The 24,246-nt window shown below is 46.2% G+C and overlaps 1 protein-coding gene across 2 annotated transcripts in view; it reads left to right on the top strand.

The window, feature by feature from the left end:
- Pax5 (paired box 5) overlaps positions 1-24,246 on the top strand; it is a 178,385-nt gene that overhangs the window by 2,127 nt on the left and 152,012 nt on the right. The window contains exons 1-4 of one of the 2 annotated variants that reach the window (XM_051187703.1): positions 4,340-4,987; positions 10,450-10,615; positions 16,197-16,394; positions 23,332-23,396. In XM_051187703.1, coding sequence (XP_051043660.1) covers positions 4,945-4,987; positions 10,450-10,615; positions 16,197-16,394; positions 23,332-23,396 — 472 coding nt within the window. In that variant the 5' untranslated portion in view covers positions 4,340-4,944. Of the gene's footprint in view, positions 1-4,339; positions 4,988-10,449; positions 10,616-16,196; positions 16,395-23,331; positions 23,397-24,246 lie in introns of those variants that run through there. The other variant, XM_051187702.1, reaches the window with a different exon arrangement.

Raw genomic sequence — 24,246 nt, 5'->3', positions numbered from 1 at the left:
ACTCTTCTGTTCGGTTAGACTGGGTGGGGTTTATGGGGGGGAGTTCTAGGGGTGTTTGCAGCTTCAAATCCTAAGAGCCACACCCCTTACTGATGGGTTAGGGTAAAAGACTTCTGCTTGGGAAGGTGTAGCAGCTCAGGTGAGAATACCCTTCTGCTCGTCTTCCAAGTCCTGAGATCCTGCCTAGGGAAGGGGAGGATGAGGACTACAGGGCTATCCGGGCACTCACTCAAAGGCCATCTTGGTCTACTTTCTGCCCTCAACTTCTAGGCCATTCATGGGCCACCAAACTGTCCTGCTTTCCTTCAGAATCATATAGCATTTCTTTTCCAAAACTCAGCTTCCCTGTCTGTAGTATCTTTATAGCTGAAAGCCCAATATTAAGCAAGCTCAGCACACAAGCAGCTTCTCCCTTCCTTGGAAAAGAGGAGGTCCAGGGGGCAGGAACTTATGACAGGACTAGGTCTAGAAGCAGGGGGAAAGAATAGCACTTGGAGCTCATGGATGGGACAGCATCTCAGTCTCACAAAGCTCCTAGGGAATGGGGAACATTCTGGAGGTCATTCTCTGTGCTCCAGGCACAGGAAGCTGAGGCCTAAGGAAAAAAGGATTATTGAATCTGAATTGTAAGTCTTAGGAGAGAGACTGTTCTGGTGATCCAGACCTGCAAGGGCAGGCTGGTGGGGGTAACAAGCCCCAGCATAGGAGGTGGGTACTCCTTGAAAGACTTGGTTTAATTCTCTCCTCCCCAGTGATTCCTCATCATAACCCAGGCCAAGTAGGGTAGATTCTTGATCCACATTCAGGAATCAGACAGACATCTTTATGCCCCATTTGCTGTGCAATCACAGACCAGTTGCTTTTCCTCTCTGATACTTTTTTCAAATTAAAGGTTAGAAAGAACCCATCAGGTTAGAACAGCAGTGCCCAGGCATCTCCAGTCCTTCCCAACTGACAGGCCTGGCTTTATTGGAAGAAAGAACAGGCAAATGGGCTGGAATTGGACTGCCAGATCTCCATGGCAGCACCAGCATCCCCAGGGCTTGGCTCTTCTGTAAACTGGAGGGAGCGTTGCAGAGTTGAGTAACAGGAAGTGGTGGTAAGGGTGGGGGTGATGGAAAGTGTCCAAGTGCAGAAAGAGGTAGATAGGCACTCCCTCTCCAAAGGTGTTCTGGCTTCTGAAATATTCTCAAAACGGTCATTCTTCCAACAAGCAAAACTTGTCAAAGCAATTCAATTGAAAAAGTTGTGAATTTTTGTTTATTTTGTCCCCCCTCCCCAATAGTGGTTTTGTTTACAGGCCATTTAGTGCTTTGCTAGCCCTTCCTGGACTGCCTGCAGATGAAGGCAGGCAAGAGTGAGGCATGGAAGCACATCTCTGTTAGGGAATAGCTGTGTGATCTAACCTCTCTGGTCCACTGTTTGGTAGTTTGCAATGTGGTCATATCAGGACTCTTCATTTCTTTGGGGATTTGAAGATCTCAGAGCTCAGGCAGAAGTGACAAGAAAAAAACATTCAGAAGAAAATTTCCTCTGACCCCTCTTTCATTGTTAGGCTGGGTCCTACAGAGGAGAATGCACCCAGAGCTGAACTGTGTGAAAGGGATAATCCAGGTTGCTCCTTCTGAAATGATACCTGAAGTTTCAGCCTGCCCTCAGAGTACCCTAGGCATTCTGTCCAAACAACACAGGGCAGGCATTGTCCAGATGAATTATTTGATTTGACACCATCTCCCATTCCAGTCTCCAGCCTTTCTTCTATCCCAGACATTCTCAGACAAGTTGTACCCTGTCTTTTACCCCTCAGGTTCCATATCTGTAAAATGGGAAAAACATTGCCCCAGAACCCTTTTAGTTTTAAGATCCTAGCTCTGGATTTGGAAGCTCAAGAAGCAGGGTTAAGGGCCTGACTGATTTTTGGATGCATCCTTTACTCTTGAACTTGCTAGTGGGAATTAAGAGCTCCATAACTGTCTTGGAACTGAATTATTGTATATCAGATCCAGGATAAAGCCAGTGGAACCCTATGCCATCACAGTAATTTTCCTGTTTTAACCTTCCTGCCTTAAGGCAGAGATGGATGTGGGGATAAAGATCAGGACTGGGAGGGGTTCCAGACAAAGGAGAGAAAGCTACCACCCCACTACCTTGTACACCACAACCTTCTGAGTCCCCAGAGACTGGCCTAGGTCGTTTTCCTGCAGCTGTGCCCCAGTGGGGGTGGGGATGGTATCAGCCAGGGGAAACTTGTCTACTTGTTCTGAGCAGCTGCGACCAAGACAGATATAGAGGGTGGACCCAGGAACTTACCTAGTATAGAGATGTTAGACATGGAACAAGGGGAAAATAATGGAAAATGAGGGGAAAATTCAAGCATAAAATGAATAAAGAAAATGACCCGAGGGTTCTCCAAGCATCTGACTGGCTCTGTTTCCTCTGTGCTACGACTGAAGCAGAAATCTCAGTGTCCTTGTTCTGGTGGATTCATGTTTAATATCAGAGGGACATCACTTATTAGTCAAAGAAGTGAGTGTTTAGTCTACTCCCACAACTGCTGGAACAGGAGGGATGGATGCTCAGTTTCTGGGGTTTGCTGGGTCTCAGCACACTAGAGGGCTCACAGAACTATAGCTACCTGGGAGAAGACACTTCATTTTTTAAAAGTTAAACTGCTTTGATTGAGGGCTGAGAGCCTTACTCTCCCGAGAAACTGAGATGTGGACTGGTTAAAGAACTTTGCTGGATCAGGAGAATTCCTCTAGAAGTCTGTCCATTTTGTCCTAAAATCTACAGGAACCCTGATGAGGGAAGGTCAGCTTTTCCTGGTAGCTGGGAACTGCAGCGTTTGTAGCCATCTTGGTGCCACACTGCCAGATTCTTGTAAACACAGCCTCTGGCTTCAGGTGCTCTCCTTAGCTCTGGATGCCAGTGGGCACCTTCCACCTTCCGCTTTAAAGGAGACCTTGCACCAGATGCGGAAATCCTCTTGTTGACAGAAGCTTTGAGCTGAGAGTATCACAATCCCCCAAGGGATCTATCAGCTCCTAGACTGAGACTGAAGAAATGACCTAGTCTCTGTTGCTTGAGACAACATGGACCAAGTTTTAGAGACTCCCCAATTTCTGGTACCCTTAAAGTAATATTTTCCCAACTCTCCAGTACTGGGGCCTCTGTGGATAGGAAAATGAGAAGGAAGGCTACGGAGGAGACGACCATCGCTTAGTAATTCTTGATACATTTAGGAAATGTTTCCATTGGAAGGAACCAGCTCCAAAGACTCCCTTCACTAAACTCTACCCATTTTACAGAGCAGCAAAGTGAGTCTGAAGTGGCAGGTATACACACACATAAATCCTCCACCTAGACTAAAAGCCGACTCTCTACTGCGGTGCATGTCTTCCAACATTTGTAGGTGTTTTCTCCCCACCCCACCCCACCCCACCCCCTTTTCTGGAGACTTCTCTCCCATCCTCACCCTTCGTCCCTGTCTTGGTTGCCTCAGTCTCTAAGCGCATCCCAGAATCCCAACGGCAGGCAGAAAGGTTGGCTCTGTGGGACCAAGAGCCGGGCTCTTCAGACACGGCGTGGGCCCTGTTCTCTCTCTTCCCCCTACCCATCCCCGACCCATTAGGCCTTCTCCCCACGCGTTTGTCAATGAACGTGGCGCCGCCGCTTGGGCCCCGCCCCCCATTCTCTCCCATTGCCCAGGTACCGGCTAATCAGGCGGAGCCCGTGAGTTGCTTAGCCAATAGGGCAGTATTTAGGGCTAGGGCCGGATGCCCCCGTTCTGATTGGCTTGATGAGGCGTGATTGGCAGGTGAGCTCCCGCCCCGCCCCCGCCCGGAGGGAGGCTGAGCCCCGGGCGGCGCTGTCCACACGCAGCGGGTCCTGAAAGCGGCTCCGGGGCGGCGCGGTGGCGCACTGTGCGCGCCGAGCAAGCGGAGGGCTAGCGCCGGCGGCGGCAGCAGCAGTGAGGACATTAGAGCCGGCAGGGGTTTCATCTCAGCACCGACAGCCCTGGCGGCCCCGGCGGCCCCGGCGGCAGGGACCCGCATCCTCTGCTGCGCCCCTCGCTCACCGCTGGGCGGACGCGGCGGCTGTCCCGGAAGAGGCAAGCTGGGGGCAGTCCACCCGGACACCCGAGAGCAGGCAGCGGGACTCCAAGAGTTGGTAGCGTGAGGCACAGCCAGGAGCGAAGGGACCGGGAACCTCGGGGCCCGCGGGAACTTTGAAGGCGGCGGGTTCCGGGCTCCGAGAGGGCAGTTCCAGGGCGCTCTGGGCGCCCAGGCTCAGCAGCTGCAGCATCTCAGAATCCGCCGCGGCCCCTGCGCAGCCGGAGAGGGAGTTCTCTGCAACTTCGTCGGAGACGTCGGAGAGCCGGCAGGAGAGAGGCGGCAGGAGAGGGGCGCGTCTAGCCCCAGAGACAAGGAACAGCGGAGAGCCGGAAGGATCTGGCGGAGGCCGAGGGGTGGACAGACACTCGAAGCAGCGAGACAGAGGCAGCCTGACAGCCCGCGGGGCATCGTTGCCCCGGAGTGAGACGAAGGGCCGTGTGCTCACAACCTCTTGCACGCTTCTGCTCCGTCGCCGAGCGCCGCTAGCAGTCCCGGAGGTGGGCTCCTGCGCTATGCCCTCGACGCTGTGGGCGCCTGGGCCTCTGTTTCTCGGGTGTGGGCCGGGAGCCGCCGTTTGAGCCCGTCAAGGAGCGAAGCCAGCTGGAGTTGGGCGCCCGCTTCCAGACCAACTGGCTGAGCACCATTTCCCGCCTCTGGGCTTAGTTCTCCGCGATCTTGCGCAGGAGGCTTGGAGAGGGACCCTCACAGCTGCAGAAGTGTCTTTTGAGTCCAGCTCACACGGTGCCTGGCCTGGTGGCGCGGCTCCCTGAGCAGCCCTTTGGCGCCGAGAGGCAGCGGCGTGGGCCGACCTGCAGTCTGGAGCGCCCCGATGGAAATACACTGTAAGCACGACCCGTTTGCATCCATGCATAGTAAGTAGGCGGCGAGCTCGCTTCTCTCAATCTCCGGCCGGGGTCGGGTTGGGGGTGCCGGACTTCTGGGCAGGTATTAAGTTCTGGAGGGTTCGGGACCTCTGTAGCTGCGTAGACAACTTTGCAAAGTGCAAGGCTTTCAGGCAGCGGACGCGGACCGTGTTTGGCCGCCAAGGCCGAAACTCCTGGTCGGTAAATCCCGCCTCCAGCAACAAGGTAGTGTAGACAGCGAGTTGCAGCCTTTCTGGGTCTCCAGCAGCTAATTCTCAGAACCCTGGTTCATACTCATACAAAGCTCAGAACTGGGCCAGCTGGAGGGTAGGAAGTTTTAACAGAGGTCAGCGAGAGTCTCAGACTGCATCCAACACCCAACTCTGTTGGCGCCCTTTTCAACCGCGGGACTGACCAAGATTGGCGCTTAGAATGAAAAGTGGGCCCTGTATGTGTGAAGAAAAGAAGTGCGAGTTAAGAAAGTACACCTGGTCCAGGGTTCCAAACGCGTCCTGGGTCTAGGAGAAGGGATTTAAAAATATCAACGAAGTCCGGGCCCCTAAGCTGCACTTCAGTTTAGGTGTCGGCCACTACAGAGACCTCTAAAGACACCATTGAGTCGTTCTCTGTAGGGTGACTGACTGCCTTGAGATGGCTTCTCTCCTAGAAAGAAGGGGGGGGGGGAGAAAGAAAGGAAGAAAAGAAAAAAAAAAGAAAGGAAGAAAGAAAGAAAGCTAATTAGTCACATGCGGGCCAGCCTGCCTTCTAAAAGCTTGTGCAGTATAGGAGACCGGCAGGGTCATTTTGGGCACCGGCAGGGCCCTGCAGCCTAACCCACAGGGATTCTGTCAGTTCACCCATTAACACAGCCTCCTGTGAGATGAGCGCTCTTCTCACGGTGAGTTAACGCTGGATTAGATTCGGAGATTTCAAGGAAATTCCAAGTGGAACGAATCGCGTTTCCCTTCTGTTGGCCGTAGAATCGGCTAGGGGAAGGCGTCAGGCTTTGGCAGACTGCACTCGGGTGCCCAGCTCGGGTCTCCGTGGACTGCAGATCGCAGAGTAACTCCGTGGCTAGCAACCGACTCCAAGGTCACTTAATCTCAACCAGCCTGGATCCCGCTACTCTAGCCGTGGGTCCTCTATTTAACAAAAGGCAGCAGAGACCCGGCTAGAGAGAAGGCAAGCTGGGGGTAAGAATCTTGGTGTTTTATGAAGGGCCGGCCTGGCGGCAGGGGAAGGTTTGCTTAGGCAGCGGGCTGCAAGCAGGTCAGCTTCCCTTTGTGTCAATATCCCAGTCGGAGGTAATCCTCCCAAGCGGCAGAAAGATTCACACAGAGAAGCGGCTTGCTCGGATCCCAGTCTCAACGATTCCTCTCCATTTGGAGGCTGGGTTTAAGCAATTTCCAGCCCACCACGGCTCTATCGTCTTCCATATCACTTTCTTACATAAACTGGCTCTGGAACCTCTCTGCTCTTACTCAGAGCAAACCTGTAAATAAACGAGTTGGGGGCAACACTCTGAGGGGGGGGGTGTGTTGGCTCTGCCAAGAAGTAACTGGGAGACAAGATGGGTAGGGTTGGCTCCCGAGCTTCTTTCCATACTGGCGGAAATCCAAAGGCCCACACCACCTCTCTCTGTCCAGAGGTCTACTGCCCAGAGGTCATGCCCAAGCCCTTAGGGAGATAGCATCAGACTTGGTGGCCTTCCGGTGTGCATCCGTGTGGAGAAACAGCTTCTTCCAAGTGCAGGTTAACCAACTGCTAACGTCTAAGCTTCCTGCCGGGCCTTCAATCTGCCCCCTCCTCGGGAAGTGCTCCCTCCTCCCATTCTCAATCTCCTTGGCAGCACAGTGGGGGCTGGGCCAGCCTAGCTTCCAGAGTTGGAGGAAGCCCTTGGCTTTTTTGGAAAGACTCTTAGTTCTTGTGCCCAAAACCATTTGCTTGCACAATGTAGTCTGCCTATGGGTCCCAATTTGCTGGTGATGGGGATAGAGAAAATTAAGCTTTGTATAAGGTGGCTGGTGTAGTAGTGCCCTTCACTTCATCTTTATTTCTGGCTCTGGTCAGTTTTTCCTTGTTACCTCCTATCTTCTCCCACCCATCCCCCAACCAATTTTGTGCAGGACATCTTCTGTTGGCAGGGACAGGCACTCCAGTTTCATCAAGCACACGGACACAATGACTCTCCTCCAGATGTTTCCTTCCCCCAAGCATTTTACCAGTTAGTTCCAAAGTACTTTTGTGGCCAGTGGTACACCCAAACCTTTAGTTTCCTCCACTTTCCAGAACAAGATACTGAAGCTAGAGAAATAAAAAGGACTGACAGAAATCAGCTGTAGCTGGTTCTTGGGAATAGAGGCTTACTGTTAGGCTTTGGAGAATTAATGGAAAGGGGGAAAGAGACAGCTCCATTCCAGAGAGGTCAGTGGACTACTGGTGTATACACACATGCAAGGATCTACCTCCGTGTAGTTCAACTATGTTTGTATTCACAGCACAACTGTCACCTGGTGCTCCACTCTCTGTGATGCTGTTTGCATGTCTATGTGTGCCCTCCCTTCTGCTCTGGTGCATTTAGGAAGAATTTCACTGATCCGGGCTCTTGTAGTTCAGTCTTCAGCAGCAGCAGACATCTCTTTCCTAATTATCTGTGCCTAGCCATAGTTTTGGGGGGTGTGGGCAGTGCCCTTGGTGGACAGTATGTCCTTAACAGGGTCTAAGGATCATCTGCAGAAGTCAGTTCCTTTCAGAGCAGAGGCACAAAGGTCTTAGGCTCACCCACAATTCCATCGTTCTATCAACCTTCAAACTCTGCTCTTCCAGATGGGGCTGGCTTTTACTTTTGCTGTATCTGTGTGTTTGTTTCCCAGTTTTTACCTAATTTGTTTGCATCCACTTCTGTGCCAGTCTCTACATTCCACTCCCTTTAGGAATGATAGCTGAGTTCATGTCTTAGCCCAGTGCCCTCCTGTAATCCACAGTAAAAGTTGGGACTTGAATCTTTGAGGAGAATGCAAATCAGGAGCAAGACCTGAGAGGAAGGGGGAGGAACCAGATCCCCTCCCATAGAGATTTGTCTTCTAGATATCCCCTTCCATTTGTTAGTCTATTTAGACTTTTCTATTCCTTCCCCCTCCCTCTACCTGCCTAAGACTCTGTGTCCTATCTAGCCTTCCCTTCTCTCGCATCCTCTCTATGGTATAGAGTATAGAGATTCTATAGTGTCTACATCCTTTGCACATGCTTCTCTTTTCCTTGTTCCCCCTCTGCCCTCCCTCACACTTTGGACTTCCCTGCTTACTAGTCCCAGATTAGTACCTTTCCTGAGGCCTGTCATAAAGTTCTCTGTTGGATAGATGCATGAATGAGGCAAGAGACCAAGAGGATCTGGGGACCTGTCCAGAAAGTTAAGAAACGTAAGAGTCACCCTGTCAAATCTGTGTCAGATGTGGACACTTGCCTTGAATTCTGCAAATTCCTTAGTATCTTAGCCTTGTAGTCTAAGAGAGGTAGTTTGGGAGACCTGCTGTGATTTAGGGAGTCCTGACTCTAGGACTATGGTACAAACCCACAAATTCACTGAAGAACTGTTCTTGGCATTGACTTCCTCTGAAGGTTGCTACGTGTTTTGGGCAGGAAGTCTCAATTGTTAGTGGGTATAGCAAACAATAATTGCAGATCAGCTGCAATGCCTGGATCCTTAGATCACTCGATCGGCTGCAATGCCTGGATCCTTAGATCACACCAAAAGAGTGTGTTTTCTTTTCCTGACCTTTGACCTCCCAATGAGCACACAACAATTCTGAATATACTTTGTTTTATTTAAATCCAGCCTGGAAAAATTGATTCCACTTTTCTTTTTCCTTTCTCTTAGATGATCTTTGTCCCAAAACAAAGCTCTTGATGAGGGTTGCTGTAATCTTTCTGCATTAGGTTAAACTATATACAATTATGTCCCTAGCTATAAAATTCTGTTCAGGAAAAATTTCTCCCTTTCCATTTTTTTTCTTCTCCTGTGTGCAATGTTTCAGAAAAAAAAAAAAATCAGATTCCTTACAGACATTTTCTGAAAACCAGAGGAAAATTCAGCATAGTTTGGAACTAAATAATTACCTTTAAAAAAGTCATTTTCTTGGAAATAACCTGAACCTGGAGATTTTCATAAGTAATTTGTGAATTTGTTAAACACTGTTTATTTGATAAATACTGTTTTAGGAGTGTTTTATTTCTTAATTTCAAATATTGTTCAGGGGCCTGGTTGTAGATAAGTCTTGGACTAGGATGGGTTGGTGGTGGCTGAGCTGTGATGGCTATTTTCTGTTTTAAAGTTGGAGAGTGGATATATATGTGACCTTGGAGGTGCCTTGACTTCCCTTCTGGAGTCCAGTCTGTCTTAGGATAGGAGGTTTCTGCTCCTTGACCTCTGAGCTGTCAGCAGCATCAGTACATTGTAGTACTTGGCTTTAGCTCCAGTCCTCAGCAATGCCAGTTACTGAGCTTCACAGATACAGGGTCCAAATGATGTTGCTATATTGTATCAGTCTGTTTACTGGAATGGCTCTTTAGTTTACTCAGGTCCTGTTTCCTTTCAGCCTGACCGTAGAGTGGAAGACACACTTTCTCTGATTCTTTTTACTTAAAAATACATCCCACAGCACTGGTAAAAATCTGGGACTCAGGAGCTTTCTTATTTCCTCCTAACCAACTTAAACCTGCTTGCGGATTGCAAAACATGCCCAAAATTCTAGGGGCACACCTTTCTAATAAATCCTGATTCAGTGGAGTGTGTTGTGTGCAGAAGACACTGTGACCCATTTCTTTTGTGTTCTCTGAGAGGGTACAATGGTCAAACCTGCACCTGCACGTCAACCTCACTATTTTAAAAGAAGGCTTTAATTTATTTTTTCTATTTTTAAATTAAGGCAGCAGTTAGGTTTTGTCTCAGTGATCTGAAAATGTTGGTTATTAAAAAGAAAGTCTTTAGTTCTTCAATTAGATTGCTGATTTAAAAACACTTTCTCCCTTGAGGTGTAGATATTAGAACAGTCCGTTTCATTTTTGAAGACATTTGTTAAAAGAAAACGAGTTCCACTATTTTCCCCCCAGGATCTTCCTCAAATTTGGCATTGTATAGTAAATTATGCTCCTTTTATATAGATTTCTTTTACACATTCCCTTACTGATTCCCCCAAATGAAGAGGAAAATGCTAGTAACTTAAAGAAAAACAGTGTGGGGAGCTAGCAGTGGCTCAGTTGACTGCCTGCAGATGGGCAAAAGCTAGGACTGGTGTTAAAAAGCAATCCAGGGTCCTCATGTCATCTGCATGGTTGGACTCCAGGTGCAAGCCATCTAGCCTGCCAGCCATTTGTGATCAGAGGGGCTCTGGGTGCTCACAAGGGCCCTTCTACTACTATGTGACTGGTTCTAACCATCCTTCCCCTTGCCTTTTGTTTCTGATCTGTTTCAGGACATGGAGGAGTGAATCAGCTTGGGGGGGTTTTTGTGAATGGACGGCCACTCCCAGATGTAGTCCGCCAAAGGATAGTGGAACTTGCCCATCAAGGTGTCAGGCCTTGCGACATCTCCAGGCAGCTTCGGGTCAGCCATGGTTGTGTCAGCAAAATTCTTGGCAGGTAAAGGCACCAACTCCAGGCTCCCTTCAGTGTTTTAAAGAAAGATCTAAAAGACAGCCCCAGCTGCTCAAGGTGCCAGTGTCTACAGTGAGACGACGGCAGCATTTTGCTTTGCACACTCGAGAGTTTGCAGTCTTTTGAGATCATCCTATTCAAAGTAGCTGTGAACCCCTTGTTTTCAGTGACGTGTGGGATAGGCTGACTGTGTCAGGAGGAACAACGTGTTTCTCAAAAGTCTGCTGAATTATTTTAAAGAACCCAAAAGTCAGAGGTTATTGGGAATTTCTCCCAAACCTCTTAGGTGAGCTTGATGTCAAGGGAATGGCTGGGGGAGGGGGGCGCAGGGCACAGTGTGGGGTACAGACCCATAGGTTATAGAATACAACTAGAGTTGATTGTCTCTCTCTCTCTCTCTTTTTTTCTTATTTGTCTTTTTGTCCTTGGTACAAGGCTATGTACGTGTTAAGTGGTTGCCTACCACTGAGCTATATTGACAGGCCTTAGTGTTTTCTTTTAAATGTTTCCAAATAGCACTTGATATTTAAAAGCCAGCCTTCATCTTCAGTCGTGTATCATCAGCCTTCTCATGCTAGCTGTAGTGTTTTCCTTCTGTGTGTTTTGTCTCTTTTGTAGTGACAGGCATCCTAAGTCCATACTAAATTAGAGGGAGGAAAACAAAACAGTAACAAACACTAAGTCTCAAATCTGACATTTGAAAGTTGCCACTTGACCCAACAATTTGCTGTGAGCAAAATACTTACAATGACAGTCCTCTCAAAGGACTGCAGGCGGTTAGCCTCACGTTTATTTATTTATTTATTTATTTTTTTCACCAGCCTCAGCCATTCAGGGAAGGTTTTAACATGAGGAAATAAACCTTTCCAGGGCTAACTGACTGGCATAGGCATGTCTGGCCAAGTCAGTTCTTGGGCTGGACTAGGTCCTACATGGCCCTGGGACCCTGTCTCTCTCCACAACCCCAAAAACGCATTGATAGTTTTTGTTTGTTTGTTTCTATTTCATAGGCATGTGGCATTGTTCTAGGTCTTCCCTGGCAGACAGGAACATTCTCAGGTTTATCTCTCCAGGGCTTTCTTACTATTTCTCTCCCTGAGGTCAGTGGTCCCCATCTTTGTTGTGTAGCTTGCGTTATGATTTAACACCTGATACCTGACTGACAGTCATGAACATTTTGAAGTGTTTTTGAAGTTCTCTCAGTGACATCATGACTTTCTGCTCTTCTTGTTTCATCTGCTGGGATTTAAAATTTCTCCCAACACTGTTAAATAATAATATAGAGGATCTTGATTCAGACCAAAGGAAGACATCTCAGGGACAAGAATCCGGCAGCAGTTCCGTTAGGGCCACCTATCCCTGAGCTTATTCTTCATCTTTCTGTCCAGTATGGGTCACATCAGACATGGAAGACAAGGGCTCAATCCACGTCTGCTTAATTCTCAGCCAGCAAATGAGTTCCAGCCAGAGTTCAGGAAGGAGCATAGGAAATCAGCCTGGTGACCGTGTTAGAGGGTGGTGTAGGGAAGATGAGAGTGAGGGCAACAAAAGCAGGTAGCTGTCAGGGAGAGAGAATGAAGACAGAAGACAAAGGGGGAAAGAATGGGTTTTTTTCAAAGACAGAATAGAAAATGTACAAGAAAAGAGGGTGAGACGAAGCTGCTTCCGAGGTCATCACTCTCACTTTTGGAGCTGAATGGTGTGCACCATCTTCATGCGATGCTTCTTTGTAGCAGAGGAGAGGGAGAGAGAGCGGAGGCCCTTCCTTTGTTTTTTACTGAGACATCTTTGCTCAGCTGACATTTTGTTCGCTGTTTGAAAATTTCAAGATACCAAGAGCCTTTCTCAGACACCCAAATGACGGGATCTCATGTCCTAGAGCCCCAGAGCCCTTTACCTCTCCCGTGAAGACTGAGGTGGACAGGGATCCTTCTAAAGTCAGGCCAGCAGACTCCCCTGGACCAGAATAGATTTGTCACTGGGCAGAGTGGCACTAGGAAGTTATGCGCCGCTCCGGTGCCTGGCCGTTTAAGTTGTCAACAATAAATTGGAATTTCATAGCTCATTATTTTCATAACTAAGAACCACAGTGGACAAAATGTCACTCTAATTAGAACTGCCTTTTAAGAAACAAGTTCAGCCCTAAAACAGTGTGAATGGGAATATGGGAATTTCTGAACTCGGCCTGTTTGACCCACAGATTGCCCCCACCCCCTAGAAGAATTTGATAGGTGCTCACTGGGTGACAGATTCTAGACTGCTTGGTGTGTGGTGGCTGTGGTTTTCAAAGGCTGTGTAGCAAGGCAGGCAAAGTCCCTGGGAGCAAGCAGGGATCTCCTTCTCTCCAAGAGGGTATGTGGGCTGGCAGGAGTATGGACATCTAGTCTAGAGAACTCAAGGCTGTAGAGGAACTGGGCATCATATGAATGCCAAGTCAGATCACAGAGCAAGGCTGCTGTCTGCTCTCATTGGGAATGCCAGGTCATTTGAAATTTGGTGGCATCTCCCATGATAAAAATAAAACAGTGGGGATTTTAATTCCTAACCATGCACTTTACTTGATGCAAATTCCTTTTATTTTATTTTATTTATGTATTTAGGCAAAGTCTTTTCATGGTCATTCTGCATCCCTGTTATTCCAATAGCTCTGCAAAGGAGCCATGGCAAATATCCTTCCCTATTACAGAAACAGAGTAACTGAGGCCTAGGAAGGCTGAATTAGTCAGGATCACACAGCCTGTTGGTGTCAGAGCCACTACAGGCATGGCACCTCTTGACTCCCAACCTAAAGCTCTTTACACGGAAGGACACCGGGCTGGTAGCTGCCGTTCATCTTTTGTCTGTAAGCCAAAGGGCTGCACGGCTGTTTTGCTGAGATGAAAGGATGGCTATTAAGTCTGAATCCTCACTTGACACAGTCTTGAGTTGGGGTTTCGGGAGTGTCTGTCTTGCCTTCTAAGAGCCTTGTCCATCTGTCAGTCAAAGGCAAGACAGAGTGTCGAGACTGCAGATTTCCACAGTTGGCACTGCTCAAGTAGGATAGGGAGGGAGTCCTGGGCTGCCACATACCAGTCATGTAAACAGGGGGCTTTATTTGCTTCCTGATGAGTTTCTGTGTGGTCACTGTAGTTCCATTAGATTCTTGCATTTTGAGGACACAGTGTGGTCCACTTATCTATAAGCCCTATCCTGAGGCCATCCTTGCCCTAAGAGGACCCAATGGAATGAGTGAAAGATGTCTGAGAAAAGATCTTGCAAATAGTAAAGTTCTCTACAATTTTAAGAATTGCAACTACTAATACTAAAAGCATTATAATCAAAGCAGAAACTTGTAGTAATGAGAAGATCTCTAAATTCAAAGTCTAGTTTGTAACCAGAGGAGTTGGGCAAGTCCCCTACCCTCTGATCATTTCTTTTCTATAAAATCTTTTTGACTTCAAAAGATTTGTGAGAATCATGGTAATTTAAAGAATTCCATAAACTCTAGAGTGTTGTACCAGAATAATGAGTTGCTATGTGATAGTAAATAATCAGCTTTGTCTGGGCTAGAGAGTTGGCTCAGCAGTTAAGAGCACTGGCTGCTCTTCCAGAAGACCCAGATTCAATTTCCAGCTCCCACAGGGCAGCTCACACCTGTCTGTATCTCCAGTTCCAAAGGATCCAACACCCTCACACAGACACATATTCAGACAAAACACCAATGCTACTAAAATAAAAATAAGTAAGTTTAAAAAATAATTGGCTTTCTCTTGAGAAGTTGATAGGACTATAGAGTCTTCAGGAGTTGCTGTGCTAGAATTTAGGTGCCATTCTACTTTCTATCAGAAATATGTATTTTTGTGGGTATTTATTAAACCCTTTTGTGATTAAAAACACTTTAGAAAATTGCTTCCAACAATTTTATAAAAAAGGAAGATAGGTTGGAATTTGTTTTATGCTTTAAAATTGTAAATGACACTCTTCTCAATGAAAAAAATAGAACTATTTTTCATTTCTAGAATATTCATTTACTTGGCTCTAAACTGACTTACCCAAGCTGAGAGTTTTGGTGACTCTGTAAATGTTCCATCATTGCTTCTGGGTCGTGTTTCCATCTATCCAATAGAATCACCTTATTCCCTCCCTTCTCTTTCCCTCCCCCTTATCTCTCCTCCACCTTTCCACCTCCTCTTCCTTTTCTTGCTCCTTCTCCTCTTCTTTCCCCCTCCCCCCTCAATGTAGCCAAGTGTCCTTGAAATTCCTAATCCTCCTGCCTCCACCTCCCAAGTACTAGGATTACAGATGTGTGCCTCCATCCCCTGTGCATTCCCTTACTTCTTATAAATATTCTAGACTTAAAACTTATAATTTCTAAAATGTCTTTGGTTTAAAATTTTAAACCTGAAGACGATCTTTGGAAGAGGGAATCAGGAACTCCTCTGTAAACACTGAGAGAGACATCCAGTAAGGGCTAAAATTCACAAAGAACCAGGTCCTTTTTCTCCTCCCCGGAAATGATCTTTCATGCCACTCTTCTCTCTGGTCTCGGTTTTGCTGTAAAACCCTGACATCCTATTTGTGTTAATGAGGAAAAGCTGATAGCATGGAGATGTCCTTAGAAACAGCCATTTACCTCAGGGGAGGCCTCTGGAAGAGCTGTCGAGAATCATGGTTGGTTTTTCTGACTGCGCAGGATTTGATTTCTAATACGTATTTCCCATTAACACTGGAATCCAACACGCCCTTTAATTTTATATCAGGGTTATTGTTTTTCTCTTTTGGAAAAAAAACAAAACAAAACAAAACCCTGCAATATAGGAGATAGCTTCAGAGAGTTCTGGAGACTGTGCTGGGGATGGGAGAGCCCGCAAACTGAAGCTTTGTATCACCCTATATCACCTTCCTTGTCCAGAGTCCTGGCTGGGTACCTTAATCCTTTGTGACCCCAAGGAAAACATTCAACTTCTGTAAATCTGTGTTTAATATCACAGAAGGATATGTCTCCTAATTGCCCAGTCACTTATTCATTCACCTAAAACAGTTTATGTGCTACAGAGCTGTTAGAGGACCAGGAGGAAAAACTAACTTGCAATTTTTTTATAATCTGTAAAATGGTAGATGAATGTGAAGGCATTTTGCTAATATGTAGCTTGCTGCTAGCATTGTCCAATATATGTATTTTATAATTATATTATAAAATATAATACGAGCCATGCGAGCAATTTGAAAATTTCTCATAGAACATTAAGAAAAGTGAAAGGAAACTAGTATAATTTATTTTAATTACGAATTTTATTTAACACAATGCATACAGATTGTCATTTCAACATATAACTATTATAAAAATTATTAGTGGGCTGGCCAGATAGCTCAGCGGATAAAGGCATTTGCTGCCCAGCCTGATGACTAGAGTTCAATCCCTGGGACTCCATGATGTAAGGAGAGAATAGACTCCTGGAAGTTGTTTTCTGAGCTTGAAACTGATTTACTGTTTATGTTTATCTTTATTCACACTTTCCACATTTCAAATGTGTATCCACTCTGTGGGGCTCCTTGGCTAACTAAGGCCTTTTCTTCTTGGGTCTAGGTATTATGAAACAGGAAGCATCAAGCCGGGCGTGATTGGAGGATCCAAACCAAAGGTCGCCACTCCCAAAGTGGTGGAAAAAATCGCTGAGTATAAACGCCAAAACCCTACCATGTTTGCCTGGGAGATCAGGGACCGGCTGTTGGCAGAGCGCGTGTGTGACAATGACACAGTGCCCAGTGTCAGCTCCATCAACAGGTGAGGGAGGGGCTGGGGCACCCAAGGGTCTGTGCTTGCCTTCTCTGAAGATCTGGTTTTTCTTTCGCTCCATGGGGATGTGAACAGAGGGGAACCCCCATGGTGGTGGCTGGTCTCTGTGACCTTTCTCCTCTCTAAAAGTGACAGTTCTCACCTCAGGAAGAGGACACCATGCCAGTGCCCAGGCCACTTGAGTTTTCTGAGGCAGGGAGTGACTGACACCACCCAGTCCACTATCTATCTATGAGGAGGAACATTTTGTATAAACCGGCCTTCACAAACATCCCTGCCCCTGCCAGGGGCTGACTCATTTCAGAGGTTCCCAGGCAGACAGTCCAGCCTCCAGTTTTGAGGTTGAACAGTAGGTGTGGGAAACAAAGTTCCCTTTGGGCCAAATGGTGGTGGTGCACACCTTTAATCTCAGCACTTGGGAGGCAGAGGCAAACTGACCTCTGGGAGTTCGAGGCCACCATGGTCTATAAAGTGAGTTCTAGGACAGCCAAAAATACACAGAGAAACCCTGCCTTGAAAAACAAAAAACAAACAAACCAAAAGTTCTCTTTGGGCTGGGGACAAGTCGCTCTTTGTTCTAGCCCTGCTGCCAACTCCAACTGAGATTTCAACAGATTCTTGTGTTGTTTTCTGAGAGCCCAGGGATCTAATGTAGATTTTTCTAATGATTCTAATGTGGATCTTCAGGGATATCAGGTGCTTCAGAGTCAAGGAGATGCCTGCTCCCATGCACCCTTAGATCTCACCCATGGAGAGACAAAAACAGAAATACACCATGGCATCAGGCATAGCATTTTCCTGGAGTTTACATGGTATCCTTTCTTTCCTTTCTCTTAGGCTGATCTAAAGCATAACCATGTATATCATCAGAGCTTTAAAAATAAATTTCTGACTTGGAATAGATATGGTAATACATACGTGTAATTCCAGCACTCTGGAGATTTGGAGGGCAGTGATTTTGAAGGCAGCCTGAGCTACATAGCAAGACCCCAACTCAAAAAATAAAATACTACATAAAATGAAAATTACATTCTGGAATAAAAGCCTTCCTTCCTTCCATCCTTCCTTCCTTCCTTTTCTTTTTTAATGAGACAGAGTCCCACGATGTATCTCTAGTTGGTCTGGGACTTGCTATGTGCTTGAAAAGATCCTCCAGTCTCAGCTTCCTGAATGCTGGGGTTACCGGTGTATCACTGCCAAAAGAAGGTAATTTTCTATTATAGATAGTAAGACTCTGATCCATTTAAGCCTCCAGGCAGGAGCTGTGGGTGTAGCTCGGTTGGTAGATTGTTTGTCTTGCATACAGGAAGCCCTGGGTTACACCCCTAGTACCACCCAAACATGGTGCAGTGGTGTATGTCTGTAACCCCAGCATCTGGAATTACAGGAGCATACAAGATCATCTCTGGGTGACATAGAGAGTTCTAAGCAAGATATCCTGCCTCCGAAACCCAAAGAAATAAACAAACAAACAAACCCACAGTCGGGGATGAAATGATGAGATGGATATAAATAATTGCTTTCTAAAACCCACATAAGAAAAATAAGCCAGAAGTCTTGGAATTGAACCATTCCAGTTTCTTCAAAGTCACACCCTCCTGTGACCAGTGCTGAGCCTGAGGACAGAGAACTGCTCACTCTGGAATGAAAGAGGTGTCAGACTGGAATGTCTCTGAGGTCTTCTCTGGCCCTGATGACAGCACGGTGGACTCAAATGCACAGCATCAGCATGTGATGCATGTGTTGACTTTTTAGGTCCCACCAACTCGTCAACCACTGACCCGTTTGCTTCTCATGAAAACCTCTATTGAGGCCCCGCAATCTTGCAAGGTGCTAAAGAAGAGAGAAATTGGGTACATCTTTTCAGATTTATCCCAGAGGGTAGAACTGAGGAGGGGGTGATGATGCCAGTGAGCCTAGGGGTGAGGGGGTATAGTATCTATTTTTTTTTTTCTGAGTTATAAAAGGTTATAGTTGTGAGTTCTCCACACCTGGCTCATTACAGGATTTCCAGGACACAAAACAAACATGATTTTCCCCCTGGGTATCCAGGTTATTGTTTTTTTCTTTTTAAAAGTAAACTGCATTGCAGAATGATGGAAATTTTGCTAGAGGAAGAGAGAGTTGTCAGATAAGAGATCCAAGTCACCTTTCCAGTAATATTTTAGTGGAAGATATGAATTTTGTTAGTCCATATCACTCTATTATTATTAGATACAATTTGAAACTTTCTAGTGGGTATTAAGAAAATAAAAATAAATATGTGTAATGAAGTGTGGTTAGAAAAAAAGTATTTCAATGTGCAATCAGTATGAAAATTATTAATGAGCTATTTAACATTCTCTTTTTTGGGTTCTAAGTTTTAAAAGGGTGATTTACAGTACAACTGAACTCATACTAGACACGTGCCAATGTCCCCATGGCTAAGCACCATACTGTTTATGTCCCTAACTGGGGATTACTGGAGATTGTAGAGGGAGGAACAGAGGTAGTATTGGAGAAGTCAGTCTGCTCTGTAGGAACTGACCTGGTTCAGGTGATTTTTATGGGAAAACTCAAAGCTCAGACATACTTGCTATTTATTCAATAAATAATGACAAAATAATCTGTGCAGGAGCTGGAGGCAGCCTGGTGAATGATAGTTTAACTACTTTATTTACCTAGTTTTGTTTTGTTTTGTTTTGTTGGAGACGGGGGCTCACCCTGTACTTCAGACAGGTCTCCAACTGCCGATACACCTGCCTCAGCTTCCCGGGTGCTGGGATTGCAGGCATGTGCCGCTATGCCACCTTGCCTGTGCTTTTTAACCTTAACTTTGGCAGCAAGTCTTCTGAGATGCTTTCTCATCCCCACTTTCTTTTCGTGCCGATGGCAGGCTACGGATCCACCCAAGTTAGTCCCAGGTTTTTGGTTTCTAATTATAGCTGATGGCCAGTGCATCTCTCTGTGTTGATGGCAGCTTTAGCAGTGTGGTTGAAGGGACCCGTATTGGGCACAGTACACCCCACTGTCAGCCAGTCCCAGCCTGCCAGAGCTGTATTGGCCATGCTCAGGCTGGCAAGAGTCACTTCAGTGGTTATTTCTCTCTCTCCTTTTTAGCAGTGTGTGTGTGTGTGTGTGTGTGTGTGTGTGTGTGTGTGTGTGTGTGTGTGTGTGTGTGCATGTAAGAGCTGGAACTTGATGTCAGGACTCCATCTTCCACCTTATTTATTGATGCAGGGTCTCTCAGTCAAACCCAAAGCTTGTTGATGATTAGTCTAGCTAGCCATCTTACAGTAGTCATTCTCTGTTCTCTGCATCCTGAGGCTGGAATCACAGACCAGGCCACCCAGAATTTACACACGTTTCTGGGATCTGAACTTTGAGCCTTATGTGTGCATGGCAACCAATTCAATTGCTGAGCTATCTTCTAAGCCCCCACCTCCTTTTTGAGGCAACATCATGTAGTCCAAGCTGGCCTTGAACTTGCTCTGTAATCAAAGATGATCTTGAATTTCTGACCCTCCTCTCCTGTCTTAGCACACTGGGATCACACCCTACCCAGGTGGTCCTGGAGCCTGAACGCAGGGCCTATGTATGTGTTTGCTAGACAAGCACCATATTATCCAGCTACATTCTAGCCCTCAGCTCAGCTTTTTCAACACATTGCAATGATGTCTTTCAGTAAACTAGTGTGAGAGGTGAAGGGAGATGGTGGTAAGAGGATCTAATTTTTCAAGGGGGTGGTGATGCTGAAATGGAATCCTTAAACACTTAACAACATAAAATCTCTTAGATTTTTGAAAAATGGATTTTGAGTCCATTTTTCTGTGTCTCATATAGGACATGGTTATCAGAAGGATAACTTCCTCCAAATATAGCTCATGGGAATGTGCTCAGGCCTGGGGGCTAGGAGTCTGGACTGACCCTGTGCTGTGCGACCCTGGCTAAATCACTGGCACATGCTGGACTTTAATCTTTCCATCTGTATCAGTATTAAGCTGGAGCATGTTATCCTGGAAACCTGGGTCATGCTTTTGCTTAACAATATAGGATGGATCTTATTCATTTACTTTAGATATGGTCCCACTATGAAACCCGGCTGGCCTTGAACTCAGGACCCTGCTGCCTCAGCCTCCTGGGTGCTGGTGTCACAATTGTTTCATGTGCCTTAGGCAAATCGGAAGCATCTGAATGTTTTAAAGTTGAAGCTGCTAGTTCATCATTATGAAGACAGCAATGAGAGTGATGATAGGTGACATTTATTGAGCATTTGATGTGGATTGGTGACATCTAAATAGTTTTCTAATTCATCCCTAATAACAACAGTTCCATGGCGTAGGCTTGCTTACATTTTTCAGATGAGGCAGTGAGGTAGGGAATTTCCTCCAAGTGATGGCGATGGCAAACTGAAGGCTGTATTTGATCTCCAGTGCTTTGGTTCTGGAGTCTGTATACTTACTCCCTGTGCTGCAGTGGCCTATTAATGGCTTATGACCTTTTATAACGCTTTGCCAGTGGTTTATAGGTATTTGAAGAGAAATGTGAAAAACTATACTTTGTTTTGTCTCTAGACAAATTGGATGAAAAGTCAGGATTTTATGTTGGGCTTCAGTAGGAAACAGGACATGTATCTAGCGCATCTGAATACTCATTTACCTGCTACATCTTTGTAGACACATAGGCGCAAATTAGATCAAGGCTGGCAAGATGGTTCAGCAGGTAAAGTTACTTGCCACTGAGTCTGGCAGCCTGAGTTAGATTCCTTTAATACACACAGTGGAAGAAGACATCTCCTGCAAGTTGTTCTCTGCCATGTAAGAACACGAGCATTTGCGCTGTGAAAGTAGGGACCTGAGTTTGTTTCCTCCGAATCCACATTTACAAAAGCCATGAAACAGCTCAGCCAGCAACAGTGCTGGCTGCCAACCTGAAGATGGTGAAGAAAAGGACAGACTCCAGACACACACACACACACACACACACACACACACACACACGCAGGCAGATCTCTGAGGCCACTAGCCTAGCCTGAGAAACAACATCTGAGGTTGTCTTTTGGTCTCTACACGTACTCACACACTGTGCATGGACACACACAGGAACACGCAGACATGTGCACATACACAGAAATGTAAACAGTAGTCTATAATGAGCACATAGCATTTTAATAATGAAGTAAAATTTTACCAAATATCCTGTTAAAAAGTTTGGAACAGTGCTTTTCTTGAGAAAGTCACCGTTTTATTATATTATGACCTACCTATCTCCAAAATGCCAGTGAGGGAGCTCTCCGGCAGATCCCACAGGGGCTTTTAGTTGTCTCTGTTCTGTGTTCAAAGGCATACTGCCCCTGTGGTCTCCTGGAGGCCCCATGTGTGGGTCCTGCTAGAAGTCTGCCACCAAGCTAGAAGGCTCCCCAAGCTCCTGCAGAGGATCAGCATTGCCAGGCCTTTATCACTTAAGTACAGCAAGCCTTCCTGCAAGGTTTCTAGTTTTTATTAAAAGTATTTGATTACTTAAAACAAGCAGAGAATGATCTATGGAAACTCCCTGGGTGTGCTGAGACCCACAGGGGAACAGATTTACTCAAGGTTATCTTTAGCTTCATGACAGAACAGCACAAGGGTTCTGGGAAGGGACACTCCTGGCTCCCTGCTGCGTGGGTCCTTCCTATAAAGTTTGTTGGCTTTGATTTAATAAAGTTTCTTTTTGCAAATGTGCAGTCTGTTGATCCTGCTCCTGCATCTTTGGCAGTAGCCAGGCATCTCCACCCTTTGTGCATCCTTTGCTAAGGCAGTCCTGAAGGCTGCTCCGGCCAGGGAACTGGAGTCTTCAGTCTCTTAGAGACCACAGCTGGAGTGATATCGTCTACAGAGTTTGTCACACATAGACTTATCAAACTGCACCAGGCAGTTAAGTCTGTCTGGAACTTTGCTCTTGGATCACCTGTTTTGGCCCGACCTTACAGTTTACTGGGTCTTTATCATTTTGGCTAACATTCTGGCCATACCGTGGGGTATGGGCTGGCTTCTTAGGAAGTCAAGCCAGGAGCTTTCCCTGGGCAACACTCCCACCCTTCGCGGCATCAGTGACACACATCCTCTTCCTAGCTCCTTTCCCGGTGGGTGGGTGTACGGATCTAATTTGTGGAGCCTGGGACAAAGGAGCCAACATTAGAGCACTGCCAGAGGGCAGACAGGTTGCCTGAGTCACTTCTAACCCCACAGGTGGAAAGCTGAGCTCAGGTGAGGGCAAGGATCTCTGATGGAGCTTCGGGCACACCTGACAGTCAGCGAGCCAGGTGTGGTGGTGCACACCTGTAATCCCAGCAACTAGTAGAAGAGGCAGGAAGATCAGGAGTTCAAGGATAGCCTTGGGTAGTAGACAGGGAACTCCAGGCTAGCATGTGTTTCGTGAGATTCTGCCTCAGAAAACCTAACAAACCAAAACATAAAAGATAGAAAAACTGAACAGAGAGGCACTGACACCATGGGTCCAGGGGTGATGCCAGCCACCCAAAGACACCCAGTGAGAAAGCTCCTTAGAACTTCTAATTCCCAGTCTGGGTCCATAATCTCCCACCCCAGCTCCACTTCTTTCCTGTGCTCTGCATAACTAGCCAGGGTCTCATTCTTCTTTCTTCTTCTTCTTCTTCTTCTTTTTTTTTTTTAAAGATGGAGGCTCATGTATGCTACACTAGGCTTGGGCTTGCTATGTAGCCGAGGATAACTTTGAACTTTGAACATCTGATTTTCTTAGCTCTTCCTTCCTAGTGCTGGGGCTGTAGGTGTATACCAGCCCGTGCATTCCCATCCTTTTCAGGATGGAGCCCAGGGCTTTGCTCATGCTAGTCAAGCACTCTAGCAAGGAAGCAACTTCAGGGTCTCTTTTCTTCTCAACAGTAAATAGTCATTTGTTTTTCTTTTCCCCCAACTGCCTACAGGATCATCCGGACTAAAGTACAGCAGCCCCCCAACCAGCCAGTCCCAGCTTCCAGTCACAGCATAGGTAAGAACTTTTTAAAAAAAAATTTGAAAATCTAATGGGCTCCAAATATTCTAAAGAACTTTTAATCATTCTTATGGACAGATAATTCTGCATAAAACACTTCACACGCGTCCTAATGCTCCTTCTTTGTCATTCTCCAAGGGCTGAACCTGGCAAATGAATTTTATAAATACTGCTAAAAGGTTTTGAATTTTACTGATTATTATGATAAATAGCTTTCACCATGAGACAGAAAATTGAAATCTAAGCCAAAAAAAATCCACTAATGGGGGTCTATAGAATGTCAGATAATTAAAGTAATAAATCAAGAAAGGGATACTTATTCATAACATTTTCTGCATCATTAGTCAGTAAGTAGTTTTGAATGTGTTTTTTTCCTTCTATAACCAGCCTTCTGCAATTCTTTGTGCACTTGCAGTCTTGAGTGAAGATGTAGCAAAACTTTCCAAACTTTTTTTCTCTCTTGCTCTCGATTCGCTCTCTCGTACACTGCCAACTGTTGAGGGCTGCCTGTGGGGTTTCCGCGGTCCACAGGGGAATTCTAAGAGTGACCATGACTCATAAGATGGAGTCCTACCTTGTCACACTCAAAAGTCTAGACTTTTTTCTTGCTTCCTCTTCAAAGAGGAGTTGAAAAATGACATAACCCAGGCATGTTCTTGATGTCATTTCTGCATTTAGGACAAAGGAATGCTTTTGGGTTGCTGGGGAAAAGTTACTCTACTGTAAGGAAGCAGGTGGCTATTTAGCAAGCCTCTGCCAGTTTGGGTGCCACAGACCCCAACAAGTCTGCAGCCCTGCATCTCAGAATGTATATTTACTACTGCCATTTAAGTCTGTGTGTATGTGC

The sequence above is a fragment of the Phodopus roborovskii genome, unplaced genomic scaffold (genome assembly GCF_943737965.1).
Source record: "Phodopus roborovskii unplaced genomic scaffold, PHOROB, whole genome shotgun sequence".
Taxonomy (NCBI): domain Eukaryota; kingdom Metazoa; phylum Chordata; class Mammalia; order Rodentia; family Cricetidae; genus Phodopus; species Phodopus roborovskii.
The sequence above is the reverse complement of the archived record's forward strand: the minus strand, read 5'-3'. Positions and strand labels throughout refer to the sequence as shown.